General features: G+C 36.3%; 1 protein-coding gene across 5 annotated transcripts in view; it reads left to right on the forward strand.

The window, feature by feature from the left end:
- Positions 1 to 4,574: 4,574 nt before the first annotated feature.
- Positions 4,575 to 27,553, forward strand: part of GPCPD1 (glycerophosphocholine phosphodiesterase 1) — a 68,919-nt gene continuing 45,940 nt past the window's right edge. Inside the window, exons 1-6 of one of the 5 annotated variants that reach the window (XM_077116154.1) lie at positions 4,575 to 4,702; positions 11,613 to 11,688; positions 14,294 to 14,390; positions 18,672 to 18,756; positions 24,511 to 24,586; positions 26,608 to 26,649. In XM_077116154.1, the coding sequence (XP_076972269.1) occupies positions 11,640 to 11,688; positions 14,294 to 14,390; positions 18,672 to 18,756; positions 24,511 to 24,586; positions 26,608 to 26,649 (349 nt within the window). In that variant the 5' untranslated portion in view covers positions 4,575 to 4,702; positions 11,613 to 11,639. Of the gene's footprint in view, positions 4,703 to 4,846; positions 4,867 to 11,612; positions 11,689 to 14,291; positions 14,391 to 18,671; positions 18,757 to 24,510; positions 24,587 to 26,607; positions 26,650 to 27,183; positions 27,278 to 27,553 lie in introns of those variants that run through there. The other 4 variants (XM_077116161.1, XM_077116164.1, XM_077116174.1 and 1 more) reach the window with 4 other exon arrangements.

Here is a 27,553-nt window from a genome sequence, read left to right on the forward strand (position 1 = left end):
CATGTTTTGAAGGGCAGCTTTTTATTTTTTATTCTTAGTATTGTCTTACAGTCAACTTCTTAAATTTGATGAAATTGGTAGTTCCATACTAGATTTGATGAAATTAGTAGTTCTTTCTTAGATTTGATGAAATCTGTAGCTCCTTCTTAGATCTGATGAAGTCGGTAGTTCCTGGAGGTTCAAAGAAGGCTGGGAGAGGAGCCAGCATTAGCGAGCAGTAGGCACTGAGCTAAGGGCTGGGACCCTTCTCAAAGTTCATGTGAAACACCCTATGGTATTAAATTCCAATTTCACTGATGAAGAAACAGGTCAAGGCAGCATTTTGATGCTATATTGCATTTAAGAGCTTGGAGAACTATACACAAAAAGCTGTGTTCAATTTGAAATTGGCTTAAAGACTCACATCTGAGGCACTGTAGAAACCCAGGTCTCAGGCTCCCCCTCCATATTGAGAGGAAGTTATTGCATACAGCGGCCCATGGACCTGGACAGAAGTTAGAGGTCAAGAGACCTCCTCAAAGAGGAAAACAATGTACAGATGGTATCATAAACCACTTATTTTGTAAAACATTTAAATTCCTCTTCCCTGATATGTTGATAACAAATCTCCAAACCCCTGTGTCATGAGACCCTATTGAAATTCTGTTCTCATACCCTATGGAATGTCCTTGTCCTAAACCCTTAGAAGCTGTCCCTTGCACCCACCCTCATCCCCTTGCAGAACGCTAACTTCCATTTCCTGAACAGCCACCACCAAGGAGAATTTTCTCCTGTTCATAAATCCTAATACAAAATTCATGTCTAACTCCATGCCTGATGTGTTCTTTGGTCTTGGGACTGTGCCAACCCATGCTCTTCAAGAGCAAACTGCTTTGGAAATAAATCATTCCTTTGGTTTCCTCTATACATGGTTAATCTTTTCATGAAAAAATAACCAAATGCTAAGACTAAATTATAACAATTTTGCAGGAGCCATATATTATCACCTACATGAAAAAATACAAGTAGTGCAGACTGTTATATGGAAAATTATCGATGGACCCATGCAAAGAAAAGGCAAGGCACGGGTAGTACCTGTGAGAAGAGAAACCACTCACGCCAATACACAAAACTGATAGGGTTTTGAGTCTGATAAAGTTTCTGACAGTAGAGTAATCATGAAATATCTGGGAATACCCACATTTTCATGTATCGTTCATGAAACAAGTACAGTTGATCAATCTGTTAAAAGAAATAAAATAGATTTTCTATGGCTAAGAGAGTTTAAATGGAGTTAGTGATACAAGACAAAGGCAGCGGATTCAATGCCCTACGTGCTCAAATTACCAGTTCCTAAGATACCAGGGTTTCAGAGAGAAAGTTTATTGCTAGGTGTGAAGCTAATAAGAGCAGATGGCCCAGTGACCTAAAAATCCATCTCCTGGAGTCTAGAGAGTTCAAGGTTGTTACGGACTCTAACAAGAGGAGATGAAGTCATTATAATTTCAATTGTGGGTGTAAGCATCATCTCAATAGCAGGTATAGGCAGAAACAACTTAGAAATGTAAAGGAATGGAAACAGTTAATGTTAGTGTGCTGGTTTGAGACTGTTGTGTACCCCAGAAAAGCCATGTTCTTTGGATCCTAATCCAGGATATTAGGTTGGGGAGACCTATTATTTGGGTGGGATCTTTTTCATTAAGTTGTTTCCATGGAGATGTGACCCACACAATTGTGGGTGGGACCTTTTGATTAGGTAGTTCTATGGAGATGTGTCTTCTGTCCATTCAGTCCACTTACTGGAATTCTTTAAGAGTGAACCATTTCAGAAAAGGCTCGATACAGACAGAGACATTTGGAGATGCGGAAAGAAAATGCCCTCAGGGAAACTGTTTGAAAATCAGAAGCCAAAGGAGTAGGCCACACCAGTCACATGTCTTCCCAGCTGACAGAGGTGTCCTGGATGCCATCGACCTTTCTTGAGTCAAAGTATCTTTCTCTGGATGCCTTAGTTTGGACATTTGTATGGCCTTAGAACTGTAAACTTGTAACTTAATAAAACCCCTTTATAAAAGCCAACCCATTTCAGGTATATTGAATTTTGATAGCATTAGCAAACTAAAACAGGTAGGTTTGAGCTGATTCAAGTTCCTCTGTTAGCATTAGTGGGTTTGCCCTTTCAAGTTACCTTTGAAAAGAAAAAAGAAAGGATAAAGGGAGTACCAGCTTTTACAATCAGAAAGGCACAAGATAAACGCTTTTTTTACAATCATTATTAGAGATCAGGGCACCTGAATTATAGTTCAGAGATTTCAGGTATTTCCCTCTCTCTAATATACCAGAAAGAAAAAAGGAATATTTAAATAATGATTCAGTAGTCATAGTCATTCCTTAAATCTTAACTTCTCAGTTATGTCAGGTCATTCTGGAGGTTACTCTTAGGCAGGTCTCACCCAGATATCACAAACTACCAAAGCATGAAAAGTCTCAAGCAACAATGTTCCTGAAAAGTTTAAAGATATCCAGACATCACAACCCGCAAAATAAAGAACTCAGTTAATTGTCTAACCTGAAGGACAATTAGAGTACCCCAAATATCCACTAACCTCAAACAACTTCTCCAATCTTTTCCTTTAAAAACCCTTGCCTGGAAATGCCAAGATGGTACATGATTTGTGTTGTTACTTGAATCTGTGCTCCGTAAATTGCAATTTTAAGACCCCAAATAAATACCTTTATTGCTTCACAGTTTAATTTTTATTTCTTCGTTGTCAGGTCTTTTTCCAAGTCAGAATATTTCTGGGAGAAGAATCAGTACAAAACAAAGCTAACAATTGTTAAAACTGCCATGAAAAAATGTGCTATTAACTAAAAATTCTTGGAAGAATCAATTCTATGATAAAATATAGATTTCCAAAATTACACTTGGTAAAATGATAGGCACAGAAGGAAATTCACAATGATTCTCTGGCTTGTTTTAAATCTTCTAGAAATTCCTCAGTTTCTGGCCTATTGATGGGACCTTTTGAATATGTATAATTCTTCCGTCATTTCAATAGGATTCCAGGAAGGAATGCAGATTAGGTCCATCAATTTGGACTATGAACATGAGGCAAATAATAGCTTGACTAAGTGGTAATTACAGGAAAATAAAGATTATAAACATTTAAAGGAAGCAAACTATCATGGGAGAAATTTGTCATTCAAGTATGACTAACAACAAAGACATGAAATCAACTCCAAGCTATAAGAAAATGAAAAACAGCAAACTTTAACAGACAACAGCGTTAAGCAGGAAATCTTAATTCTTTAAGAAATTTGCGATTAAAATGAGCACCATTTAAAAAAGAGAGAAATATTGCATTCTTTGCATAGCACTTAAAATTATTTACTAAGTGAATGGATGACATTGTCATCCATTTTTTCTAACAAAAGATTCCTGAAACAAAATCAGGCCTGCTAATTTTCCCTCATTTTCAAACGGGAAAAACTAAAAACTGCAACCCAGAATAGCAACTCCCAGCCTCCGCATAAAGTGAGGAATACCTTAGAATCAATTCCAAGCGCAAACATCAAATGTCACGAACAACCTGACTGCTAAGTCTGGAAGCTCTGTCTAGAGTTCATCCATTCCAGCTAACCTGCAGCTTATTGTGAGTCCTTCAACTTACCCTCAAAAGCTGTATCTTCAAATATTCTGTATCTCACTTGACTTAAACGAAGCCTTTCCGATAACATGAGAGGTTAACCAGAAAAATTCGGACACTGGGAAGGTTAATAATTTAAGTCAGGTAAATGTTGGTTCATTTTTCTGGAGCCATCAAAACAGTGAATAAATTTTGGGGGGTGGCGGTGCAAAGGGCCAACTTTTTAGAAAAGAAAGGACTTCATCTTCTGCAGGAAAAGGTCCTTTCGTTTTAAAGCAGGTCCTTCTAACTTCAATTTGAATATAAATCACCTGGGGATCTCGTTAAAAGCAGATTTGATTCAGCGGGTCTGGGAGGGAACAGATGCCGCATTTCTATCTAGTTTCCAGGGAAAGCTGCCGAGGGGCAGACTGTCCGTTCTTTGAGTAGCAAAGGCAAAACCTCTCGGCCAACCTCGGTCACCTCATTCTCATTTCAACTTTAACGATTTGATCTAAGTGTGGCCGTCGGTTTTGCAACAAAAGGTTCCTGAAAAAAACATCAGGCCTGATAATATCCCTCATTTCCAAACGTGAAAAACTAAAAACTGCAACCCAGAATACCAACTTCCAGCCTCCGCATTAAGTCCCTAAGGCGGCCTTGGGGACCCGGGTGCGTTTGGAGGACCCCAAGCTGGGGCTCCTCGGTGCCGGAGCCGGCTGCGACCGCGGGTTGGCCCAGCCGGAGACCTGGGGGATGCCCGGGATGCCCCGGGGCGCGTCAGCCGCGGACCGGAGCCCTTTCCAGGAACGCGCGGCCCGCCTCCCGCGCGCGGCCGCCGATTGGCCGGGGCGGCGCCGGGCGTGACGTCAGACCCCCCTCCCTGTCCGCCCCGCCCCGCCGGGCGGCCTGGCGGTTTGGTCTGGAGCAGCTGAAACCGGTTTGAGCGGAGTCGCTTCCTGCCGCTGGGCGCCGCGGCGGGCCGCCTGGGGGAGCGCTGGCGAGGCGCGGGCAGCGGGAGTCGGGCACCTCGGCCCGCGGCCCTCGCTGTGGGGCGCGGCGGCGGCGGCGGCGGCGCGGACCCGCGGACCCGGCAGGTGAGGCGGGCGGCCGCGGCGGCCGCTCACGTGGCGGGCGGAGCTGTCAAGGCGGCGCGGGCCGGGCCGCGGCGGGCGGGCGGGCGGCTTCCTGGGCTGGCGCGGGCGCTGCAGCCGGGGACCAGCGGCCTTGACGTTCTCTCCGGTAAATCGTTGGGTTACAGGTATTCGACTTTCATTGTTCACCGCGGCGATTCCGCGGGGCCGCCTGGAGCTTGGCCCCCCTCTGCGGTACGCGAGGTATTTTAGACACCAAAGCGCATAGGAAATTGGATCCGCACGAATATTCTTAGTGTTAGTGGCAAGTTAAGAAACAAAGAAACACCGAAAATGCAGTTCTCGGTCCCTCTCCCCAGCCAGCCCTCACCCTCCACCTCTGTCTAGGTCTGACCCTGAGTAATGCAGTATTTTGACAACTGCTTGTTTCCTGCAATTGCTTCGCCACGCAGTCTGCTGCATGCCGGTGTAAGTCAGTCATTCTGAGAACACTAGGTGCCGTAGCTCCCGGGAAGAGGTTCCGGGAATACAATCTCGATTGTGCCCTCCGTACAGTTCCCAGACAGCTGCCCCTTCTCTCCAAAGCCCCACACGTTTTTCAGAGCGCTTCTCTTATTCCTACTTTGAAGACCCCAGGTGGAAGCTTCAGTTAGCTGCCACCTCAGCCCTCTCCCCAGCCGCGGGGATTCCTTCACCTTTAGCAGCTGTTTCCGTCCTTTGTAGCCACAAACGGGAGACCTGACCCGAACCTAGCGGGATGTTTGGACCGGATGATGATCTATTAAGCTCTTTTCTCTCTCCCTCGCCTTCCCCGTGTCTCCGCGGCTCCTACCCAGCACTCTTCCCCTGCGTGTTTTTTCTCCATCTTGCTGCAGCATTGCCGACAGCTGTGACTTACCTAAGACTAAATAGAAGTTACTGGTCTTTTTTCCCAACTCATCACCTTTTTTTGTACAGATAACAAAATAAAGCCAACAGAGGTAAAATTGCACGGGGCCAAATCGATTCTTGACTTGAGAACTAATGGGAGAACCAGTGTGCTCGACTAAATTTAAATCTGCAAATGTGACCTAGCAGTGTTGAGCCTGGAGACATAATTACTTCCAAGGAAATCTCACTGTAGCAGAAATCAGTAAAATTTTCTATGTACAAAACATAGGTTGATGAGTCAAATATTGGTGTATAACTTAAATAGGAGAAAAACTGATCCCCATGAAAATAATAAAATTAAATGGCAAACATTTGGAAGCAATTTAACTGCATCGTTTAGAAAGTTAATCAAGAAATTAAGTTGGCCAGATGAACTCTGCTCCAGAAGACCTTTGTTAATAAAAATTCATTAATGCCTGCATACATTTGATAAAATATTTGTTCTAAGTATTTTGGGGTTAGAAGGGTGGATGAACAGGACAAACAGAAAATTAACTCGGGAAAACATAGGCATTTCATATATTCCTCTGTTATAGTTATGATGATCAGAGTTGCTGGAGTCTAGGAAAGAGTGAAGAGAATTGGAAACAGCTTTTTTCCTTTGAAAAAAAAAATTGAAGGAAAATGGTGAGAGATGTTTTCTTAGGCCTGAAAAACACCCTTTAACTAAAAATATCTATGACTTCAATTGAACTCCTCATTAAATGTTCCTGTACTTTGGTTTGCTTAAATTTCCACTTTCTTCCCCAAGCTGGTAAACTAGTCACATTATGTGTTAGGAAAGTTTCTTTAACAAAAAGAATAGTATAAAAATTATTTTGCCAGGTAGTGTAAACTTGGAAATACTTTCAAAATGTAAATTAAAGTGTCATATTTTTGCTAATTGCTTGAATCTTTAAAAATAGTGTTAAACTGATACTCAGAAATCTCAGAGAAGAATCACAAAATGGGAGTTATATTAAAATAACAACAGTAAAACCTATCTCAAGAAGTGTCAGGAGGGTTGGTTAAATTAACTATATTGGCAGATCACGTGCATAAACGACTAGCATTTTTCATGCTTTTATGTTTATCTAGAGGGCCATCTCCCTCTGTGTTGGTATGTTTTGCTAGTTTGGAAGAGGAGGAGGTATGGGAGGGAGTGTAGATTTTGTGTTACAAACCAACAGGATTTTGCTTTGTCAGTACTGTTTTGGTGGTAGCTGGGTGCCAAAATTGTATGCTTCCATCCTGCACCAGAATTTTGGCTACTGTCCATGATCGAGTAAACTGCTGGGGAAGCAGCTCCCCAGCCTTTTATTTGGTATGGTATTCATTTGGGGGTCGGGGGTGAAAATCAAACTAGATTTCTTAACTTTTGGCAATTCAATTGTAAGATAACACTTTTTTTAGCTTTTGTTTTTAGAGAGAGGTTTTGGATGTTTTTTGTGCTTGTGTATATATAGGTTTGTATAGTAAGTTTACTGCAGATGTTTACAGCCAGGTTACTGAAGCCACTATTATAAACAGCTTTAAGGGAAAAAGGCTCAATTTTTTAATAACCAGTTGATTTCCTTTTTATTAAAGTTAAATTCAGGTAAGTTTCTCATTTGTCTAGCGGAAATCTAGAGATGATCTTATACCCATTTTTTTGTTTGATACATCACAGTAATTGTTTGATTTTCCTAAAAATTGGTTAGTTATTTAAAATTGACCATTCAATATTTGAGTACTTACTATGTGCTTATGTAGATGAGACTGTCCTTCGTTGAGGACTCTGGCAGTTAACTCTAAGTGAAAATACAAGCTGTATGTGGAGGCAGTGTTTGTTTATTTAGTGGATTTGCTGGATGGTGGTGCTTTTGCTGTTTCTTAAAATTAAATCGATAACTTCAAAACCAAGCTTTCTTACTAGCCTTAAATTTCTTATTATAGATCTTTTAAATTAAATGTAAGATTGCAATGTTCTATGAACCATTTTAAGGAAAAGAATCATATTCTTAGGATTATACTCAAATTCATTACCAGATACCATGTTAAAAGATATTCAGGGCGGGCCGCGGTGGCTCAGCGGGCAAGAGTGCTTGCCTGCCATGCCGGAGGACCCCGGTTCGATTCCCGGCCCCAGCCCATGTAAAAAAAACAAACAAACAAACAAAATATAATAAAATAAGAAAATGTTTAAAGATGTTTCCCTTTAAAAAAAAAAAAAAAAAAAAAAAAAAGATATTCAGAGAACTGCACATTAGTGAGATGCGCACCAAATATCTAGAGCTGTTTTTAAATCTAGGTCATTCATGGAGAGTGTTAGAACTGAATGTATGTACTTTTAATAGATCCTGTTTACTCTTAGACACAGAAAGTAGATTAAGAAATCTTAGAAATTATTTTGATCAAGGACAGGTTTCTCTCCAGTGCAGTCTTGGATTTTTCTAACTAAAGTGTTTGAGTTGCAAAATGGGGAATTCTTTATCCAAGTAACATGAAACAACATTGACTGGTAGTTTTGTTTAATATGTGTATTCAACTTTTACATCTTCTAATTGATGTAAATTTGATAACACATAATTTATAGCTAACACTGGGCTCCAGCTCCATGCCTGGCACTGTGCCAAGTTCATGTCTCTTCACTCTCACAGTAGCCTGCTGTGAGTTAGGTGCTATAGATCAGTTTCTCAACCTCAGCACTGCTGGCTTTTGGGACCTGATAATTATTTGTTGTGGGGTGTTGTCTTGTGTGTTGTAGGATATTTAGCAGCATCCTGTCTCTTACCCACTAGCCACTGGGTGTTGGTTCCCCACCCTACCCCTTCCAGTTGTGACAACCAAAAATGTCTCCAGACCTTAACAAATATCCCCTGGGTGGCAAAATCACCCCCAGTTGAGAACCACTGGTACAGAGCCATCTACATTGACTCACAAGTGTGGCTAACTATGGGTGTTCATTAAATGACCTTTGCAGAGTTCTGCATGTGTTCCGGTGGAGTTTGAGAGAGCAAAGGGAAACTCGAAGAATGAATAGCTATGAAAGTTAAGGATTTTTTATAAAGTAATGTATAAATGTAAATAAACAATTAAAACTGGGTTAAGTGTTTGCATGTGACTAAAGACATGATTGTAGTTCTCTTAGGAACACTGGTGACTTGGGGTGGGAAAGTTTTTTGAGGGATGTTTGAAGAAGTATGTAGAATATGATGTTTCTTGGTTTGGAGTACTCTCACTATTCAAGTTATATAAACACCTTGAGAATTGGCATTGAATTTATTTTATCCATTTTCCTGCCTTTAGGTACTTATTCTGTTTGTTTGTTTTTTCTCTTTTGGGTACTTAAATTAGATGTAAATAAGTTAGTTTGATAAAGAAATGAAAATACAGCTAGAGAAAAAAATGGGGGTAAAGGATCTCAAGGGCTTAGGGGTTTAGATCAAAGTGATTGCAAGCCAGGGATGTGACGAAGAATATTCTCAGTGACATAAAATATATTTTGGGAAAGAGATATAGAAGCTAAAATACAGCTTCCTAGGAGACTTATGATTTTGGATGAGTTGATAACTTTAGCAAGAATCAATAATCAATTAGAATTTAAGATCAATTAGATGAAGTCAGTCAACAAGTTTGGTAATAGATTGTAGAGTTGAAAACTGGAAAAGAGTGAGTCTTCTGGGAGGAGAGATTTTTTACACTATGTTTCAAACTTGTAGCAGAATGTAATTGGTTTTTTCAGTGAGTAGTACTTAGGTTTTTTAGTTATTTCAACTAGTACCTTGTTATTAAAATAGAAATACTCTTGAGTCAATTTTTTTTTTTTTTAATATCTGTAGTTACAAGTTTTTCTCCTTCAGCATAACAGAACTTGGTCAGAAAAGAGGATGCAGAACAGCTAGCTACTTATCAGAAGAAAAAGTATGTGACAAGAGAATCTTGCCAAATAAAAAGTTGGACATATTTTGCAGTTTTTTGGTCCATATATACAGAATAGGTTTGTAATTTCAAGCCCTAAAACTTGTTAGGTACTTTCCAAGTAATTCTGTTCGTTTATATATAAAGATTTTGAAATCAGTCTTGTTCACACTTGAGATTCTGTTTGTTTGCTTTGTTTTCTTTCTTTAAAAAATATTTTTATTGAACATCTTTGTACCCATAGAGTCCATACATGGTGTACAATCAGTGGCTTATAGTATCATTATATAGTTGCATATTCATCACCATGATCATTTTTAGCATATTTGCATCACTCCAAAAAAAGGAATAAAAAGAAAGAATAAAAAATTCATACCTCTTACCCCTCCTTTGTATTGATCACTAGTGTTTCCATCTACCCAATTTATTTTACCCCTTAAACCCCTATTATTTATTTATTTTTTGTCCACATTTTTTTTTACTACTCTGTCCACACCCTGGATAAAAGGAGCATTGGACACAAAGTTTTCACAATCACACAGTAACACTGTAACTGTAAAAGTTATAATTTTATCTTTATACAATCGTCTTCAAGAATCAAGGCTATGGCAACATGGGACAGAGATCCTAGAGTGAGCTGAGACTCAGCATCAAGGAATTGGGAAAAACCCTAGAATGAGCTGAGACTTAGCATCAGGGGATTGAGAAAACCTTCTTAACCAAAAGGGGGAAGAGTGAAATGAGACAGAGTGTCAATGGCTGAGAATTTCCAAACAGAGTCCAGAGATTATCCTGGAGGTTATTTTTATGCATTAAGTAGATATCATCTTGTTATTCAAGATGTAATGGAGAGGCTGGAGGGAACTGCCTGAAAAGGTAGAGCTGTGTTCCAGTAGCCATGTTTCTTGAGGATGATAGAATAATGATATAGCTTTCACAATGTGACTGTGTGATTGTGAAAACCTTGTGTCTGATGCTCCTTTTATCTACCTTGTCAACAAATGAGTAGAACATATGGGATAAAAATAAATAATAGGGGGAACAAATGCTAAAATAAATTTAGTTTGAAATGCTAGTGATCAATGAAAGCGAGGGTAAGGGGCATGGTAGGTATAATCTTTTTTTTCTTTTTTGTGTTCATTTTACTTCATTTTCTATTGTCTTTATTTCTTTATCTGAATTAATGCAAATGTTCTAAGAAATGATTAATATGCAACTAAGATAATATTGTGAATTACTGATTATATATGTTGATGTTCTTTTGGTTTAATTTTTTAATTAATAAATAAATTTAAAAAAATCAAGGCTACTGGAATATGTAGCTCAACAGTTTCAGGTACTTCCAGCTACTCTAATACATCATAATTAAAAAGAGATATCTGTATAATGCATAAAAATAGCCTCCAGGGTAGGCTCTTGACTCTATTTGAAATCTCTCTGGCACTAAGACTTTATTTTGTCTCATTTCTCTCTTTCCCCCTTATGGTCAAGAAGGCATTCTCAATCCCTTGATGCTAGGTCCTAGCTTATCCTGGGAGTCCTGTCCCACATTGCCAAGGAGATTTACACCTGGGAGTCATGTCCCATGTAGTGGGGAGGGCAGTGAGTACACCTGCCGAGTTGGCTTTGAGGCCACATCTGAGCAACAAAAGAGGTTCTCTGGGGATGACTCTTAGGCATAATTTTAAATAGGCTTAGCCTATCCTTTGCAGGAGTAAGTTTCACAGGGGCTAACCCCAAGATCAAGGTGAGCCTTGGGTATTTTTTTTTTTTTTTGCATGGGCAGGCACCGGGAAGCAAACCCGGGTCTCTGGCATGGCAGGCAAGAACTCTGCCTGTTGAGCCACTATGGCCTGTCCTTTTTTAAATTTTTTAAAAATATTTTAATTGATAAATATTCACACACATGCATTCCATATGTGGTATACAATCAGTGTCTCACAATATTATCACATAGTTTTGTATTCATCACTGTGATCACTTTTTAGAACATTTGTATCACTCCAAATAGCTCTAGATACTTTGTTGGTAGGTACTACTATCAAAGTATCTTGAGCTACTATTTCCATATGCTATAAATGACAGTTTTTCTTTTTCTTCCTAGCACAACGTCTAAAATATATCCGTCAGAATGACACCTTCTCAGATTACCTTCGAAATAAGAGGAACTCTTTTACCAGGTATTGTCGTTATACTTTTAATTTAAATTAGCATTTCTTTCTTATCTAGAATATGTCAAGTATGGAGTTTTTATTAGAGAGGGCCTAATTTTTTAATTTTTAGAAGAAAATATCTATAGGCTTCCCTGATATCAGAAATGTCCCCCAAGCATAGTAAACTTGGGAAAAAAACCCTCCCCAAATATTAAGTATCTTAGTTTTGTATGTTTTAAAAGCTGTAATTTGATTTAATTTTTGACAGGACAAAAATGCTTGGGCTATAATTTTAAGTAGCATGAATGTAAGAGAAATTTTGCTAGTATAAGAAGTAGGTGAAATATTTGGCTAAGATAACACCACCCTACTTGTTGAATATACTCTGGCTATAGTATCCTTTTTTTCAGTTCCTCTGCTGCTGCATTTCTTCTTTCTTTCTTCCTCCCTTAAGGCCTTATCAAATTCTGTTTCCTCTGCCTGTATCTGTGCCTCTTCCTTAATTTTCCCTATTTCAATCTCCTACTTTCCACTAGGTTCCTGTGAAATTTAGGGACCAGGTACTACTTTGTAGCACCTTTTGCAGTTTTTATAGAATATGTGGGTAATTTTGTTTTTGGATACATTGTCAGCTCTGTGAGGACAGGACCGTGTCTTATTCATGCTGAATTCTCACACTTAGCCCAATGCCAGGCCCCAGAGCAGGGGCTCAGTAAATTTGTCTTCAGAGAATGAGTGAGTGACTGACCCTTATTCAGGGTCTTTGTTCTAACACCTATCACAGCAGTTGGCAGTGTATGTGTGTGTGTGCATATTCTTAGCCAAGATGATCTGGTTAGAGCTCAACTTGTGAACTGGTTTGTGTAGGTTAACAATTGCTAATCAGCTGGTAGATTAGCTCTCTTAGGTCAAGTGCTTACTTCCAATCCAGTGTACCGCCTATTCTTGGGAGAGAAGACCACGCCACTATATTGTACCCTGTTAGGGAGTTGTGAGTGGGCAATTTAAGTTAGAAGGAGCTGACCTTGTCAGGCAAATGAACTGAGAGCAGAACTGGCAACAGAAAGATCAGCTTGACAAGAGGAGACACTCATTCTCAGAGACTAGAGGAAAGAGATAATGGTGAATGTTACTATAGAGTAATCTATTTGTGGGAAGGAGGAGGTGGTGGGACATGGACAAGATGTGGGGAAAGACTCCCCCTTTACCTCCCTATCACCTTGCTTTCCTCACCATTGCAGGGGGCAGACTCTTTCCTGAAAATGGAGATAATAAAAAGGTTCCTTTTCCCCCCTCACAGAAACCACATTCCAAGGGACTCAGCAGAAAAATAAAATAACATGGCAGAAGGAATTGGTAAAATCCAGGATCACCTATAGGTTTCACTTTACCATGTTCCCTCCAGAGCCGGGGGTAGTCTGCTGTTTGTGTGGGGACGAAAAATAACTCCTTGAACAATTGGGAAGGAAGTATAACGGGCCCAAATGAGTGATTTTATGGTAGTCTGTGCTTTGGGAGCTCGGAGCTGAAGATTGTCACATAGGAACATACATGCTCTTGGAAACAAATATTTATGTCTTATATTTAGCTCCATTGTTTACCTTTTTTTTAAATCGGGAAACATAGTCATATTTAAATTAATTGCAAGAAAAAAAGGTTATTTTAATGGAATGATGAGTATTTTGACAGGAAATTTCTATACTTGCCTACCCTGTTTCACACACATATATTTTGATCCTGGAAAAATCCTAAATGACTATCATACGTGGAATCTGAAGTAAAATTTAGACAGTTCAAACTTATGAAATGCTTATGCAGGTGGCTAAAGCTGAGTACAGTTCTAGTTTTACTAAAGCATAGCCTACAGCTTGAAAGTCAAGCTGCTCAAAATGTGGAGGAGTTGAGTTCATTTTAAACTTTTACATTTGGCCTCAATTATATTTTTCTTTTTAAATTTTTATTGTATTAATTCATAAGGTTTCATTTTTAAGTCAAAGACTTCTGTTAATTTTTATCCAAGAAGTTGTAGACTTCTGTCAAATATATGCAAATTTAATTTAGCTTATGTTGGTTTTTAAGATCTTCTGATAAGTGTTCAGATGAAATGGTGGTCATTATTTTAAAAAGAAAAACTAAACTTTTCACTGTATAGATAATTTTGAGTTTTTTTTTTATTACATTGCTGCTGTCTCATTGATAATTTCTCTTGATCTTAACATTGTTAGTGGCTACTGTTTTGAGTTCCTGGAAAATTTTGGTTAATATTTCTTTAGAATATTTACAAGTATTGTGTTTGTCCCTTTCAAGTTGGAAGCCACCTTGAAGGGAGAGACAGGTTTGATCCCCTTGTATCCTTAGTATTCAAGAGGTATGCTTAATTTCTCAATAAATAGTTAAATAAATGAAGAGAAGTTTATTCTTTTCTCTGGCTTTGCTTCTGCAGAGGTGGGTCAGGTAAAGACACAGGTGCTTCTGTGGGGCTGGGCACACTCAGCCTATCTCCAGTGAGGCTAGTCCCTCTCTGGAAAAGGAGACTGCGTCTGGTTGATGACGGCTTTTTTCTTGGTTCCTAAAACTGAAATTTAAAACTTTACTGCTCATGTTGCTGTAACTGGTTGTTCTGTCTCTTTAGGAGAAGTTTTTGCAATATGTGGAAATTGTGATGCTTTGGGAAACTGGAATCCTCAAAATGCTGTGGCTCTTCTTCCAGAGAATGAGACAGGTGAAAGGTAAGTATGGACATGCCAGGCCACAGAATAATTGTAATGTTCCATTTATGAACTTAGAGGCTTCTAGTTTAAGGGGAGAGCTAGTTTTTTTTTTATTAAAAAAAATGAACTAACACAACATTTAGAAATCATTCCATTCTACATATGCAATCAGTGATTCTTAATATCATCACATAGATGTATGATCATCATTTCTTAGTACATTTTCATCGATTTAGAAAAAGAAATAGCAAGACAACAGAAAAAGAAATAAAATGATAATATAGAGAAAAAAATAAAAATACAAAATACAAAAAATATATCAAAAAACAAAAACAAACAAACAAACTATAGCTCAGATGCAGCTTCATTCAGTGTTTTAACATGATTACATTACAATTAGGTAGTATTGTGCTGTCCATTTTTGAGTTTTTGTATTCAGTCCTGTTGCACAGTCTGTATCCCTTCAGCTCCAATTACCCATTATCTTACCCTATTTGTAACTCCTAATGGGGAGAGCTAGTTTTATGAAGCTGGTTATGAAAAGCAAGGTTTCAACTCTTGGTTCATCTGGTATTTAACACCATATTTCTAAATAACAGGTTTGTATTACTATTTCATATTTTTTTTAAAAATTAGGCATTTTTTTTGGCTTCTTAGTACATTTAAAAAAAATTATTAGAGGTGGTTTTATGGAATAATCATGCAAAATACAGCATTCCCATATGTAAACCATCCTGTTCTTAACACCTTGCATTGGTGTGGTACATTTGTTACAATTGGTGAAAGCATGTTTTTATAATTGTACTATTAACTATATTCCATGGACTCCTTAGTGCATGTTCTTGATGAAAGATCTAATTAACCTTTTACTTAGCCTATAGAATTGTTTTCTTGAGAAGTATATGGTTTTAATTAAAAGCAGAGAGCAGAACACATACTTAGAATCTTTTAGTGAAATGAAATATATCACTACTAAATTTAGCCTGGCGTGTATCAATGTATTAACTGGAGAAGGGGGTCCTGGGTGTCAGTGTCAGTTCTGCAATTAACTGTGATCTTGGTCAGATCTAATGACTCGAGATCTCAGTGACCTCATCTGTACAGCAAAGGAGTTGAGTTAGAATTTGTGAATGTCAACGAAGATGGTACTTATCCTACCTAGGGGTTTGTAGAAATGGTATGAGTTGTCCAAGTGTATGTGTGGAAGGTAGAGAAGAGGAAATCCTAAGTAGCCTACAAATATATCCAGCTGCCCCTGTGGAGAAGCACTAGATTGGGTGATTATTAAGGCTTTTTAAAATCACATTCTGTTTTCCTATAAAATAGTGCTACTCAGAACGTGGCTTTGGCCCAGTGCTAGTCGAAGAACTATTTTTTATCATTCCATGACAAGAGAAATGCAGAACTTGAGAAATGGCATTTACACGTTTATAGTATTTCAACATTGTTGGGACATCCATGAATACAGTGGACTTACCTCATTGAGCTGGGTATGTAGACCAGAAATATTGGGCACAAGACAGATTGGGTAAGACAAAAACTGGTTCTTCCCAGCAGAAAATTTGAGGTGCACTAGGCAGAACCAAGGAAAGTAAAACAGTTCCACAGTATAAGCTATGGAAAGGAAAACAGATACCTCAAACACCATTTTTTTGATTTGTCATCAGTGAAACATTTTCTCAGCCAATTTTCAGCTGTTTTTATAAAAGTAAAGTTCTTCTTTACTGCTTGGGTTGGGGGATGCTTCTTAAAAAATACAGACACCTAAACCCTATCCCTGGTGATTGAGCAAGTGATAGGAAAAGAGCCCCAGCATTTTTTTTTTTTTTTTTTTGCATGGGCAGGCACTGGGAACCCAGCATATTTTTAAAAGCTTCCCACTAATTCTCTTGTGCACACTTACGAATAGTTTTGCATACTCTGGTTGACTTGTTTTGTGAGTGACATAGTACTGAAAATTTGCCATCTTTTTGTGGCAGAGATGGCAAATAAATTTCAACTCTGAGTTGCTAGAGTCTGCCTGGAGCCCTCAGTTGAGAAGGTTTCTGAGGTTTATCAGGTAAGAGTAGTAGGGGCACACATGCCAAGTGTTTACTAGCCTTGCTTTAAATCAGCAGTTCTCAACCAACCGTGAATATCTGAGTTCCCTGTTAAGTTTTATTGAACACCCCCCATCTACGTGAGACATGACTTCCAGGGGTGTGGATCTTCCTGGCAGCATGGGACAGAAATCCCAGAATGAGCTGAGATTCAGCATCAAGGGATTGAGAAAAACTCTGGAATGAGCTGAGACCCAGCATCAAGGGATTGAGAAAAACTCTAGAATGAGCTGAGACCCAGCATCAAGGGATTGAGAAAACCTTCTCCACCAAAAGGGGGAAGAGTGAAAGGAGACAAAGTGTCAATGGCTGAGAGATTCCAAACAGAGTTGAGAGGTTATCCTGGAGGTTATTCTTATGCATTAAGTAGATATCACCCTGTTATCCAAGATGTAATGGAGAGGCTGGAGGGAACTGCCTGAAAATGTAGAGCTGTGTTCCAGTAGCCATGTTTCTTGATGATCATTGTAGAATGATACAGCTTCCACAATGTGACTGTGTGATTGTGAAAACCTTGTGTCTGATGCTCCTTTTATCTACCTTGTCAACAGATGAGAGGAACATATGGAATAAAAATAAATAATAGGGGGAACAAATGTTAAAATAGATTTAGTTTGAAATGCTAGTGATCAATGAAAGGGATCAGTAAGGGATATGGCCTGTAAAATTTTTTTTTTCTGTTTGTTATATTTTTCTGTTGTCTTTTTATTTCTTTTTCTGAATTGATGCTAATGTTCTGGGAAATGATCATGATGATGAGTCTGCAACTATGTGATGATATTGTGAATTGCTGAGTGTATGTGTTGGGGATGTTTGTTTCTTGTAATTTTTTTTAATTAATAAAAAATTTAAAAAAACAAAAGTTTTATTGAGCATGGCCAGATTCCACCCCAAATGTATGGAATCTTAATCGCCTAGGATGAGCCTGGACATATGTATTTTATTACTAGATTCATTTGATTTTTTTAAGCTAGGACCATGGGTGGTAGTTGGTGGTGGATATTTTTATTAGCGAATAGAGGGCGGTTAACCACCAAAGGGTGTCATCACGATGAAACCAGCTTGGGAGCAGCGCTAGCCATCTGAAATCATGGAAGAATGGGTTTTCAGTTGGTCTGTATTCGCTGAACTACTCAGGCTGAATTCATGTTTGGGTAATGAGGTATGACGGTGGCTATCAAACTATAGTGTTCATTAGAATCACCTGGAGGCTTGTTAAAACACAGATTTCTGGGCCTAATAACAGATTCTGATTTAGTAAGTCTGGGGTGGAGCCCAAGAATTTGCATTTTTAACAAGCTGCCAGGTAATGTTGATAGTCCTGCGGCCACAGTTTGGATACCATTGGCCTCTGATTTTTAAGCTGATTTAAAAATCTGTCATGCTCATGAATTGTAGTCAGTCCTTTCAGTTTGACACAGCTGGTTAGCCAAAGCTTTAGTTACTGTTTAGAATAGCATAGTTCAGAGAAAGACATTGAGCAAGTAAAATATAGATGCTGATTGCCTGAAGGCTAGGCAGGACTGGTCAGAGGCTAGAACAAGGAACAGTTAGGAACATGAATGTAACCTGCTAATGTTCACCTTTTACTTGTGACACAAAGGCCTTTGGCTACAGTGTCTTTTAGCTGCCATGTAACATCCCTCACTACAACTAACTGGGAATTCAGAGAAGATTCTGACTTTGGCTTTCGCATAGTGCTACCTGGTTTTTCTGCCTGGAATTTCTGGTTCTTTGTGTGGGTGGTCCTTTTCATCATTTAGGTCTCAGCTTAGGTTCTTCTTCAGTGACACCTCACTTCTAAAACTTCTCATATCAAAAATAAAAAGGTCAAAGAATGGGACAATCATGTGGTAAGAAGGTTCGTGTTTGCATGTTGTTATGTTTAAAAAAATTTTTTTTAATTAAAAAGAAAAGGTCAAATAAGCCCTTACTATGATTTGAAATTCTGTCTTATTTGTTTTTGCTTATCTGTCTACCTAGACAAGTTAGAAACTCCTGGAAGATGGGGCACTTTCTGTCATACTCAGCACAGCGCCCCAGCGCTGGGTGTAGAGTAGGCCTGTGGTAAAATTTTGTGGAAGAGAGAATAAATGGTATCAGTCACAGACTTTACAAGGGTTTTATGAGTTTTGATGTCTTTATGCATTTTGGTGTGTTGTTGATGCTGCTACTTTTGATTTTTTATTTTCCCTCATAGCATGTCATGGAAAGCAGCAGTTATACTCAGCAGAGGAGTATCAGTTCAGTATCGCTACTTCAAAGGGTGCTTTTTAGAGCCAAAGGTATGTGTTCTTTATCTAGTTTCCAGTTTCTCCAGCAAATTTATTTCTTTCAAAAGTAGTTAACTTAATAATGAAGACATTCAGGGTAAAATGAATTTGTTTTGATCAAATAAGGAAGATAGAACTCTAGATTAATAGCATTTTAGTACCAAAAAGCAAGAAGTAGCCACTTCAGAGGCAGACTGTGTCTGCAATGGAATTTTTAAAAGACTGATAGTAAGTATGTGCTGCAGTATCTCTATCATGAAATTGGTTTTAATGATAAGTGTTCTCTATAAGTGTGCATTTTCTTTTGTAACTTTAGTAAACGAGTTAGTAACCAGTTGCAAAGGTTTTTCTTTCTGTTTTTTAAAATTCTTATGCAGTGGACATACATTTAAAGCAGTTTGTAGCCAGCTCTGAGTAAATTGTTAGTAAATTATTTCACAATAGCCGTCTTATAGTGGCTGCACTGTTTTAACTCATCAAAATCGATTCTGCTTAGATTTTTGCAAAGATGGTGTTGATAAGCAAGGATCTTTTCTGAAAACGTTTGGACTGTTAAATCTGCTTGCTCACAATGATTTATTATTTGGGGATTACTTTCTTATTTAGACACGAATAAAAGGTTGATTCCTCTTTTTTTAAAGCTACTTTGCTGAAAGGATTCTTTACCTTCAGATTTTTACCTTTGAGCATACTCTGGCTGCATGTGGATGGGGCTTAGAAAGCAATGAAGGAAAGCAAAATGTGGGTTATAACTTTTAAAAAAAAGTTTCCTGGAGCAGGCCTAGGAGGTAACATTGAACACTTTTGTTGTGAAAAATGCAAGCAGCCACTATTACTTCATTCTTTTGGCCACCATAATAAAAAAATAAAGAAAACTGACAAACCCACTTCAGCTGTCTTTTGCACCTATTACGTTCCTTAATCTAAGAATATATTGTAAATACTCAGTAATTGAACTTTAAATTACATTATTGTTGATTATCACGTTGGCTTATCTTGACAGTAGTCTTACTTTCACGATTTGGGAAAAGGCCATCTATCGTGTATTTGGCATAGGGCTTATATACAGAGGCAAAGTTCTTCAGTATAAGTTGAACAAGTGAGTACAGATGTGTAGGTTATAGTGCTCATGACATTGAAAGTTTTAGGATACTTGTTTTGTGAAATTTAGCTTTGTAACATGAAATCACCTAAATTTTACTTGCAAAGGGGCATTTGGACAAGAGAAGTCATAGCATGTCCTTTGTCCATAGTTTTCTAAAGTAAGACTATTGTCAACATAGGTCAAATTAAGCCAACCTATAGTATTTTTTCTTCTTCATTGACATGTAACCAAAAGCAGCAAATCAGTTCAAAATGCCTTTTTAAAGAAATTGGCAATAAGTCTGCTTACAGTAAAAAAACCCACTTGTCTCCCCCTTGTAATACTTGCAAAAGTTTACAGTATATTTTGGTGAGTGTGTTTCTTTAAGTAGGTGCTCTGTATCGTGTACACATGTACCGTGTGATGCAGGGGCTGCCATGGTAAGTATGTTTTTCATGGAATAGAGTAAATAGCTACATAAAATCCCATGCATATGGCAAGAGGTTTTTTCCCCATGTGCCATGTAAAGTGATATTTCTTTTCTTTTAAAAGTTGGTGGCGCTTTTTAAATGCAACATAATTTTGAATAGAAATATTATAAAACTTTGTCTCAATTTTGCATTGTCAAATGGTACCGGTAACATGCAGGGAATCCTTAGATCATGAAACAGTGCAGATTTGGGGAAGAAATATTTTATGAATATAAAGAATAGCAGGAATGCAAAATAATTATGAAAGTGTTAAAAAACTGAAATGTAAGATAAGATTCATTTTATTGGGTCAAAAGTTTTAGTCTACTCAGTTGCAGGTGCAAAGAATCTAAGTTAAAAATTTTGTGATCTTGAACAAATCACTTGATTTCAGCTTCCTTGTCTATAAAATGAGGGGTTTGAACTACAGGTTTCTTAGAATCCTTTTCATTGTTAAAATTTTATTATACATAAAATTTTATCATTCATATTTTCTCTCCCATACTTCGCTTTTTCTGGCATATTCCTTTTGGTTTAAAAGCTAAAAGTCCTGCCTAAAATCCTTTCTCTCACTTTTTCACATCTGCATGTTCTCTTACACTTTGTAAAATTAAAATAAAGCATAAATGTGTTGTAATTAAAAATAATTTTACAGGTAACAAAGCAAAATATTGTCTTAGAAAATATAAATATAGCAAACAAAGGTAGTGGGTATTCGTGGAATCAAAATGCTGAAGTGAGTCTGCAGAGATATTTCATTAATTTCACATCTTCACCAAAGATACTTTTTAATACATAATTTGAACATTTCTGATCCACGTCCAACCCCTTTAGTTGTGCCTGAATTTAGGGATGTTTTGTCATAGTGAAAGTTAGCTAGTTTTGAATTATGTTGTGTTTGAAAATTTTTCTGCATTTCAGTGGAGATGGTTCTTTATTTTTCAGTAACACATCTATGCTTTGTTTCTAACTTTTTTAGATGCTAATGTTCGCTCATAATTAAACACATACAAACTCTTTACTCTGTTCTTAATCTGCTCTGACTTTTTAAAGAACCTTCATAGAGTGGTCATCTGTGATAGGCAAATAGCAGTTCATTCTCTGGATAGCCCAATTTATCATTTTATATGTTGGATTTTTAATGTAGAAGATTCTTCTGGATGTTAAATACTCTTAGCTGTTAAACTGAGATTTGAACCTTCCTGGAGATGTGTGCCAGCCTAACTTTCTTTGCTTAACTTGTTCCTAGGTAACCATTTTTCTTATTGATCTTATTAAAAAGAGACCTGGCTGGCCTCTGTATGACATCAGAGATGTAAATTTCTCAGATCACCTTTAAAATGTACGTTTTTTCAAAATTGTGAAAAAATTCAAAAAAGAAAACAAAGAGTAAAAGTTTAAAAGTTCTCATTTACGTTTTTCATGATATCTACTTTCTTACATGACTAGCTGATCTTTCTGCTTGATGGTTTGTTAAAAAAACACAAACAAACTTCCAGTCTACATATTGGATATTTTTTTCTTTTCATGCTTGATATAGTTGAGCGATAGTAATAATTGGTAAGAAGCTGTCATTAAGATTTGATTTTTAAAATATTTTTGTTAATATGCATGTTTGAAACATTTTAGCAGTTATATGATTTAATATATGCTAAATTGTGAAATAACTCTACCAATACTGTTAATGGAATATTGTCTTGAACTGATAATGTTACTTTTTCCCCCTAAAGATCCTTTTTCCACTTGACTCCAAATTTCTTTAAACAGCTATTTTGCAGATCTTGAAGAATGAATTCTTACAGCATATTAGAAAGGATTGCATATTTTGGAGTTATCTGTTGAGATTTAAATTTCCCCTAATTCTCAGATCTTAATTATTTTTCAAAGAATTACAGTAAAGTTCAATTTTAAGATTATCTTCTATAATTCAATAAAATAGTCCTAACACATTTTAGAAATTCAGTGCATTTTAAAACTCGCTTATTTTTTAAAATTTTAAAATGCTTTGTGGTAACCAACATGAATTTGTAGTGTGAATGCTAATAGACACTTTTGTAAGTTATCTGTCAAATTGGACCTTTTGAACTACACAAATACTCCTTTTTTAGGAGTGTAATTGCTTTATTCTGGAGTAGTGGGTTGGTGAGATAGGATGCCTTTTTTTCACTAAAATACATGACAGTAGGGTTGTTAAAATGGCTGCTAAAATATGCTTCCCATAAAAAATTTGTCCATGAGTCTATTCTTATTCAGTTAAGTATAGGTATTACAAATGAACACTTTGAAAAGTTCCCCGAACACCTGAATCAAATCAAAACAAAACTGTTTTCTACCTATTTTTTATCCATGTGGCGTTTAATATTATATTCAATCCACTTTTGATTCGTAACTTTAATTAGAAATAGGTCTAAATTACCTTTGTAAGGAACAGGTTTTGTGGCTGGGGAGGTAATGGGGGAATAGGGGATAGAGATTAGATTAATTCTTTCCTGCCTACTTAACATTGCTAAGGAAGATTGTTCCCATATTAAATGAATAAATTTGCATCTTTTGAGGATACAAAAACTTTGCATTTAAAAAACTATTCCCAAAGATGTAATGGGAAAATAGTTCTAATAAAAAAACACCTAACATGTACAATGAAGTGTAATGGAAATGAAATTCACCGTATTTTAAGACAGTTTTGTATTTAGATTAAAAAAAAAAACTATCCACTTTACCAGTGCTCAGAGAAAATGAGCATCTCCTTTTCATAACTCAGCCCTAATGATTTGAATGAGTATCTAATGCTGTTTTAGTTTTGAAACTTTAGAAGTTTGTGAATTTTTAAAAGATTTTAACCTATAGTCATTTTAAGTGGTAGAATTATCTTATGTTTATTTAATAATGTTCCTAGTTGTTTACATATTTATTTGTTGTCATTTGGTACATTTTATTATCATATCTCAATATTAAAATCCTGTAAAATGTTATAGTGGGTATTTAATGTTATGTAAAGATATACAGTATATAGAGTGAAGTTTATGTTTTTAAGTTTTTAAAACTATAAATAATATATGTAATATACATAATATATGCCTGGAAAAGAGCTTAAAAATTTTATATGAAAAATGTTGATAGTGGTTACCCTTAAATGGTGTGATAATGAATGATTTTTGTTCTTTTTGCTTCTTGATATTTTACTAAATTTCTACAGAGCACATGTAGAGAAGAAAAATTAAAATACCTTCTGAGGTTACAGTTTGAAAGTTTGCATTTAAAAATTGCTTTTATTTTGGTATGTAATTTTCTTTGTTTTTTTTTAATAATTAAAGGAAAATTAGGGAGCATTTAATATTTCAGTCCTTTTTAGGTATACTCAGTGAATCTTTGGTGGTAGTTCATTCTTAGTTCTAAATTACAGTATATGTTACCAATAACACAAAAAACTGTTTTCTTTTTGATAAGGGAACTTGATAACAGAAGGCAGTGTTAGGAATTTTCAAGCTATGTGAAATTTATAAACCCTAAGGCTTGAGGGTAAACTTGGATATTAGTTCCCCTTTTATCACACTCATCTTCAAATGTACCCATACTTTTTGCCCTTTCTTTTAGGGTTTTCTGTGTTCTTCAGAAACATTGGCTACTACGATATGAGAAATCTGATCTTCTTTCTGTTTTACATGTATTCTTAAATAAGTATAATAACGCAGTCCAATATGCCCCTTAGTTCCTTGAGTAACTTGTGATAATTGTTCTTGAAGTACCTGTTCCTGCTATTCCTGAGTTGTTTAGACTTTTAAAAGCATTTGGAGAGCTATTGATATAGAGGAGGAGACTATCTAGTGATACTTGATTGATTGCTAACGTATCAAACATAAAGGATATTTGGTATTAACTTTACGACAAAATAATATTAAAAATTAAAATTTCTGTAGCAAATAGAGTAATACAGTAGGCAGATTTAAGAATGGGTTGAAAGTAGTTTTGTGTGCCAGGCAGGTCATTTCATTTTTCTTTGCTTACTGCCTCAACCTCATTTTCTTCCAGCACTTATCATGTTTTGTGATATGGTACATTTCCCGACTTTTGGCATATAATATTGATAATCAACAAGATGAATCTCTTGGTTTCATATTTAGTTTAAGACTTAGGCCACAAACATCTAATGAAGTCATGGGTAGAAAATAAGATATAAGAAATTATTGCAGACATTTAACTTTTAAATTGCAGACTATCGGTGGTCCATGTCAAGTCATAGTTCACAAGTGGGAGACTCATCTACAACCACGATCAATAACCCCTTTAGGTATGGGCATTAACTGCATCTGTTTGAGGCATATGCGTAAAGTTACTAATATGCTGCACAATGGCTTAGTGGGATTTGATTCGTTTTTATTCTGAAGTTTAAAGTCAATGCATTATCCGTTCTACAGATTTCACTGTAGCATTTCATGGATCTTCCAGAACTAAATAGTTCTTACATGTTTTTCTTTATAAATCTTATTAGAAATGCTTGCCTAATTATTTTTATTTTTGTTGAGTTGATTTATTCTGAAACACCTATTTCCTTTTGGAGTGGTTACACAGTTATAGAATAACATTCTTGAGACTGAGCATACATCACTTCTAGTACTTGCTCAGGTTTAGAGAATGTTTGAAGAAAAAATTAATCCAAAATTAAATTTTTAACTTTGAATAGTGAGAGTAGTAGAAGTATATTCTGTTTTTTTCTTATAACTGGTAAAAACTTGAATAAACTTGTATGAATGAACTCAAATTTCTGGTTGTAGCAGACAATATATATCCTAATTTACTTAAATTCTTTCCTGTCTGTTAGAATTGAGATATTCAAATAATTGTGTTGTTTTTTTTTTTAAAAAAAGGTCAGTTTTTTGTTCCTGAAAATGGCATTTTTCTTCATACACACACACACATACATATATACATTTATATATATATATATATATATATTTTTTTTTTTTTTTTTTTTGCATGGGCAGGAACTGGGAATTAACCCGGGTCTCCAGCATGGCAGGCAAGAACTCTGCCTGCTGTGCCACCATTGCCCACCCCATCATGTATTTTTGAATTTCTTTTTCCATAATGAAATTAGAATTTGAAGTTCATTTCATATACATTCAATTATCTACTTGTATTCATCTGTAAATTGATTCAGTGCTGTGAGATGTATCTTTAAGTTTCTAGGTAGAGTTAGAATGTAAAGATAATAATACATGGCTTGCTAGTTATTAGCTTAGATTTGAAAGCAGTGTGATTTCCTGTTTAACCTTGTAGCAGGGACACATCTTCTTTAAGCAAATATCTCATTCCATCCTCCTTATTGGATTTTCTTTTTACGTATTTTGATATATTTTTGCTGTATTTAGAATTTGTGTGATAGTATATTTTAGAATTATAATAGTCCCATACTGAGGCTGGAAATTATTAGGTATTAAAAACATTTAAATGATAATTTGCATTTTGAGGCATCTTGCTATTAAATATATTTGTTTATTGTGAGATGTAGGATAATTTTGCTTCTGGTTTTTTTAAAAGGAATTATTTTACACTTTTGGAATATAAAGTTTGTAAATTTAAGAGCTGTGTGAAATCTGCTGGAGAATCTTTATTGGAAACTGCCACAGTTATTTTCATAAATATTTCAGAGTTATTTAAAGTTCTAAAAGAAAATTTTCCTCAAAGTAGGCAGGAGAGATAATTTAGGGGGCAGGGCTTTACAGCTTTTCTCATTTGCTTGAATTTTCTGTTAGGAGAAGGGATGTGCTAGCACTTATTCTGCTTTTTGGTAGTTCCTCACAGCTCTGTATATACAGGTAAGTTTCCATTGTTTGTAAAGCTTTTAGCTTATTATAGAGAACAGTTGAGATTTGGGAAAAATTCTGTTTTAGCGAGTTCACACTGTTCACACAATACAATTATACAAAGAATAAGCATTTTAATTGTGCCAAGAGCTTTGGTTTGAAAACACGACAGGGAGTTACCATTGTCAAGCCTCTTGTTAGCCTCACATGCTGGTGGGGTAGAAGTTCGTCCCGTGCTTCCAGAGCACCTCTTTGGGGAATTTTCTTTCTCTTCCTTATAAAATTGTGCATACCCATCAAACTACGTAAGAATTATTTCTGTTTGATAGCCTCTTTAATTGGGAATTCTTTATTGAAGGCTACAATAAATATGCTTATTCACTTTGGGCTGCTTTAAAAATTTAGATTTAATATTTATAAAAAATCCTTTAAGTGGGTAATTTCTTAGTTCATTCTGCAGACATCATGAATTTTAATTAGGGTTCCTATTTTCCTTCATTTCTAGAAAGTGAAATTATTATTGACGATGGACCATTTGGAATCCACAGTAAGTGATACTGAGTTTTGAACATGTTTACTGATATGATTGAGGTGTTACCTTATATTTCATTAGTGATTTATGACACAGGGAAGTACAACAGAGGATGATTTTGAAACTTGACTAGATCCAAGAAGCAGATATATTCTGTAAAATAATAAGTAGTTTCTGTAAAATAATAAGTAATTTCTGATATGATTCTTGTGCTTTAAATTTTTATCCTGTTGATTATCATTTGTGATTAGGTATATGAGCTAATAAAATTAATTCAAAATTATACTTAACTGTTAAGAAATCTTTGCTGTTTAACACTACTGTTTGTAAATATTGATGGTTCTGAACATATTTAAAGTGTAAAATGTTACTTCTAAGATAAGTGTGCATTTTGAGTTTGTGTATGTATTTATAATAAAATCCAAACTAAACAGAATGTTCTATTAATTCTGTTTGAGTCTTTAAAAATTAATTTATAGTAGAGCAGAAAATGCTTTTACTTCTGAATATGTTGAAAATATTATGCATTAGTATACTTTTCTGCTTCAGTAGATACTTTACCCTGAAAATTCAAGTTTTCTTCAATGACTGGAATTCTCACAGTGTGTCATGGTTATCGTGCTAAACCGCATTCTCATTTTAGGTACAGTATTGTAGGAGTTAAAAGGTGTAAAGGGGTGGGCGGAATGTGTGCTTACACTGACTGACCCTTAGATAAATTGCTGATAACCAGTTTGATTTCCTGTTGAATACTGGAAAGAGCATGAACTGAATGTTTTGGTTGTGGTTTCACTGTGTACATGTGTTTATACACATTAGAAATGTATATGCTGTGTTATTATTTAGATAAGACTTTAATTTCTTCTGATTTTGTATGGAACTTATTATATTACATCAGAATACTGGTCTAAAATACTTC

Source organism: Tamandua tetradactyla, chromosome 1 (assembly GCF_023851605.1).
Source record: "Tamandua tetradactyla isolate mTamTet1 chromosome 1, mTamTet1.pri, whole genome shotgun sequence".
Taxonomy (NCBI): domain Eukaryota; kingdom Metazoa; phylum Chordata; class Mammalia; order Pilosa; family Myrmecophagidae; genus Tamandua; species Tamandua tetradactyla.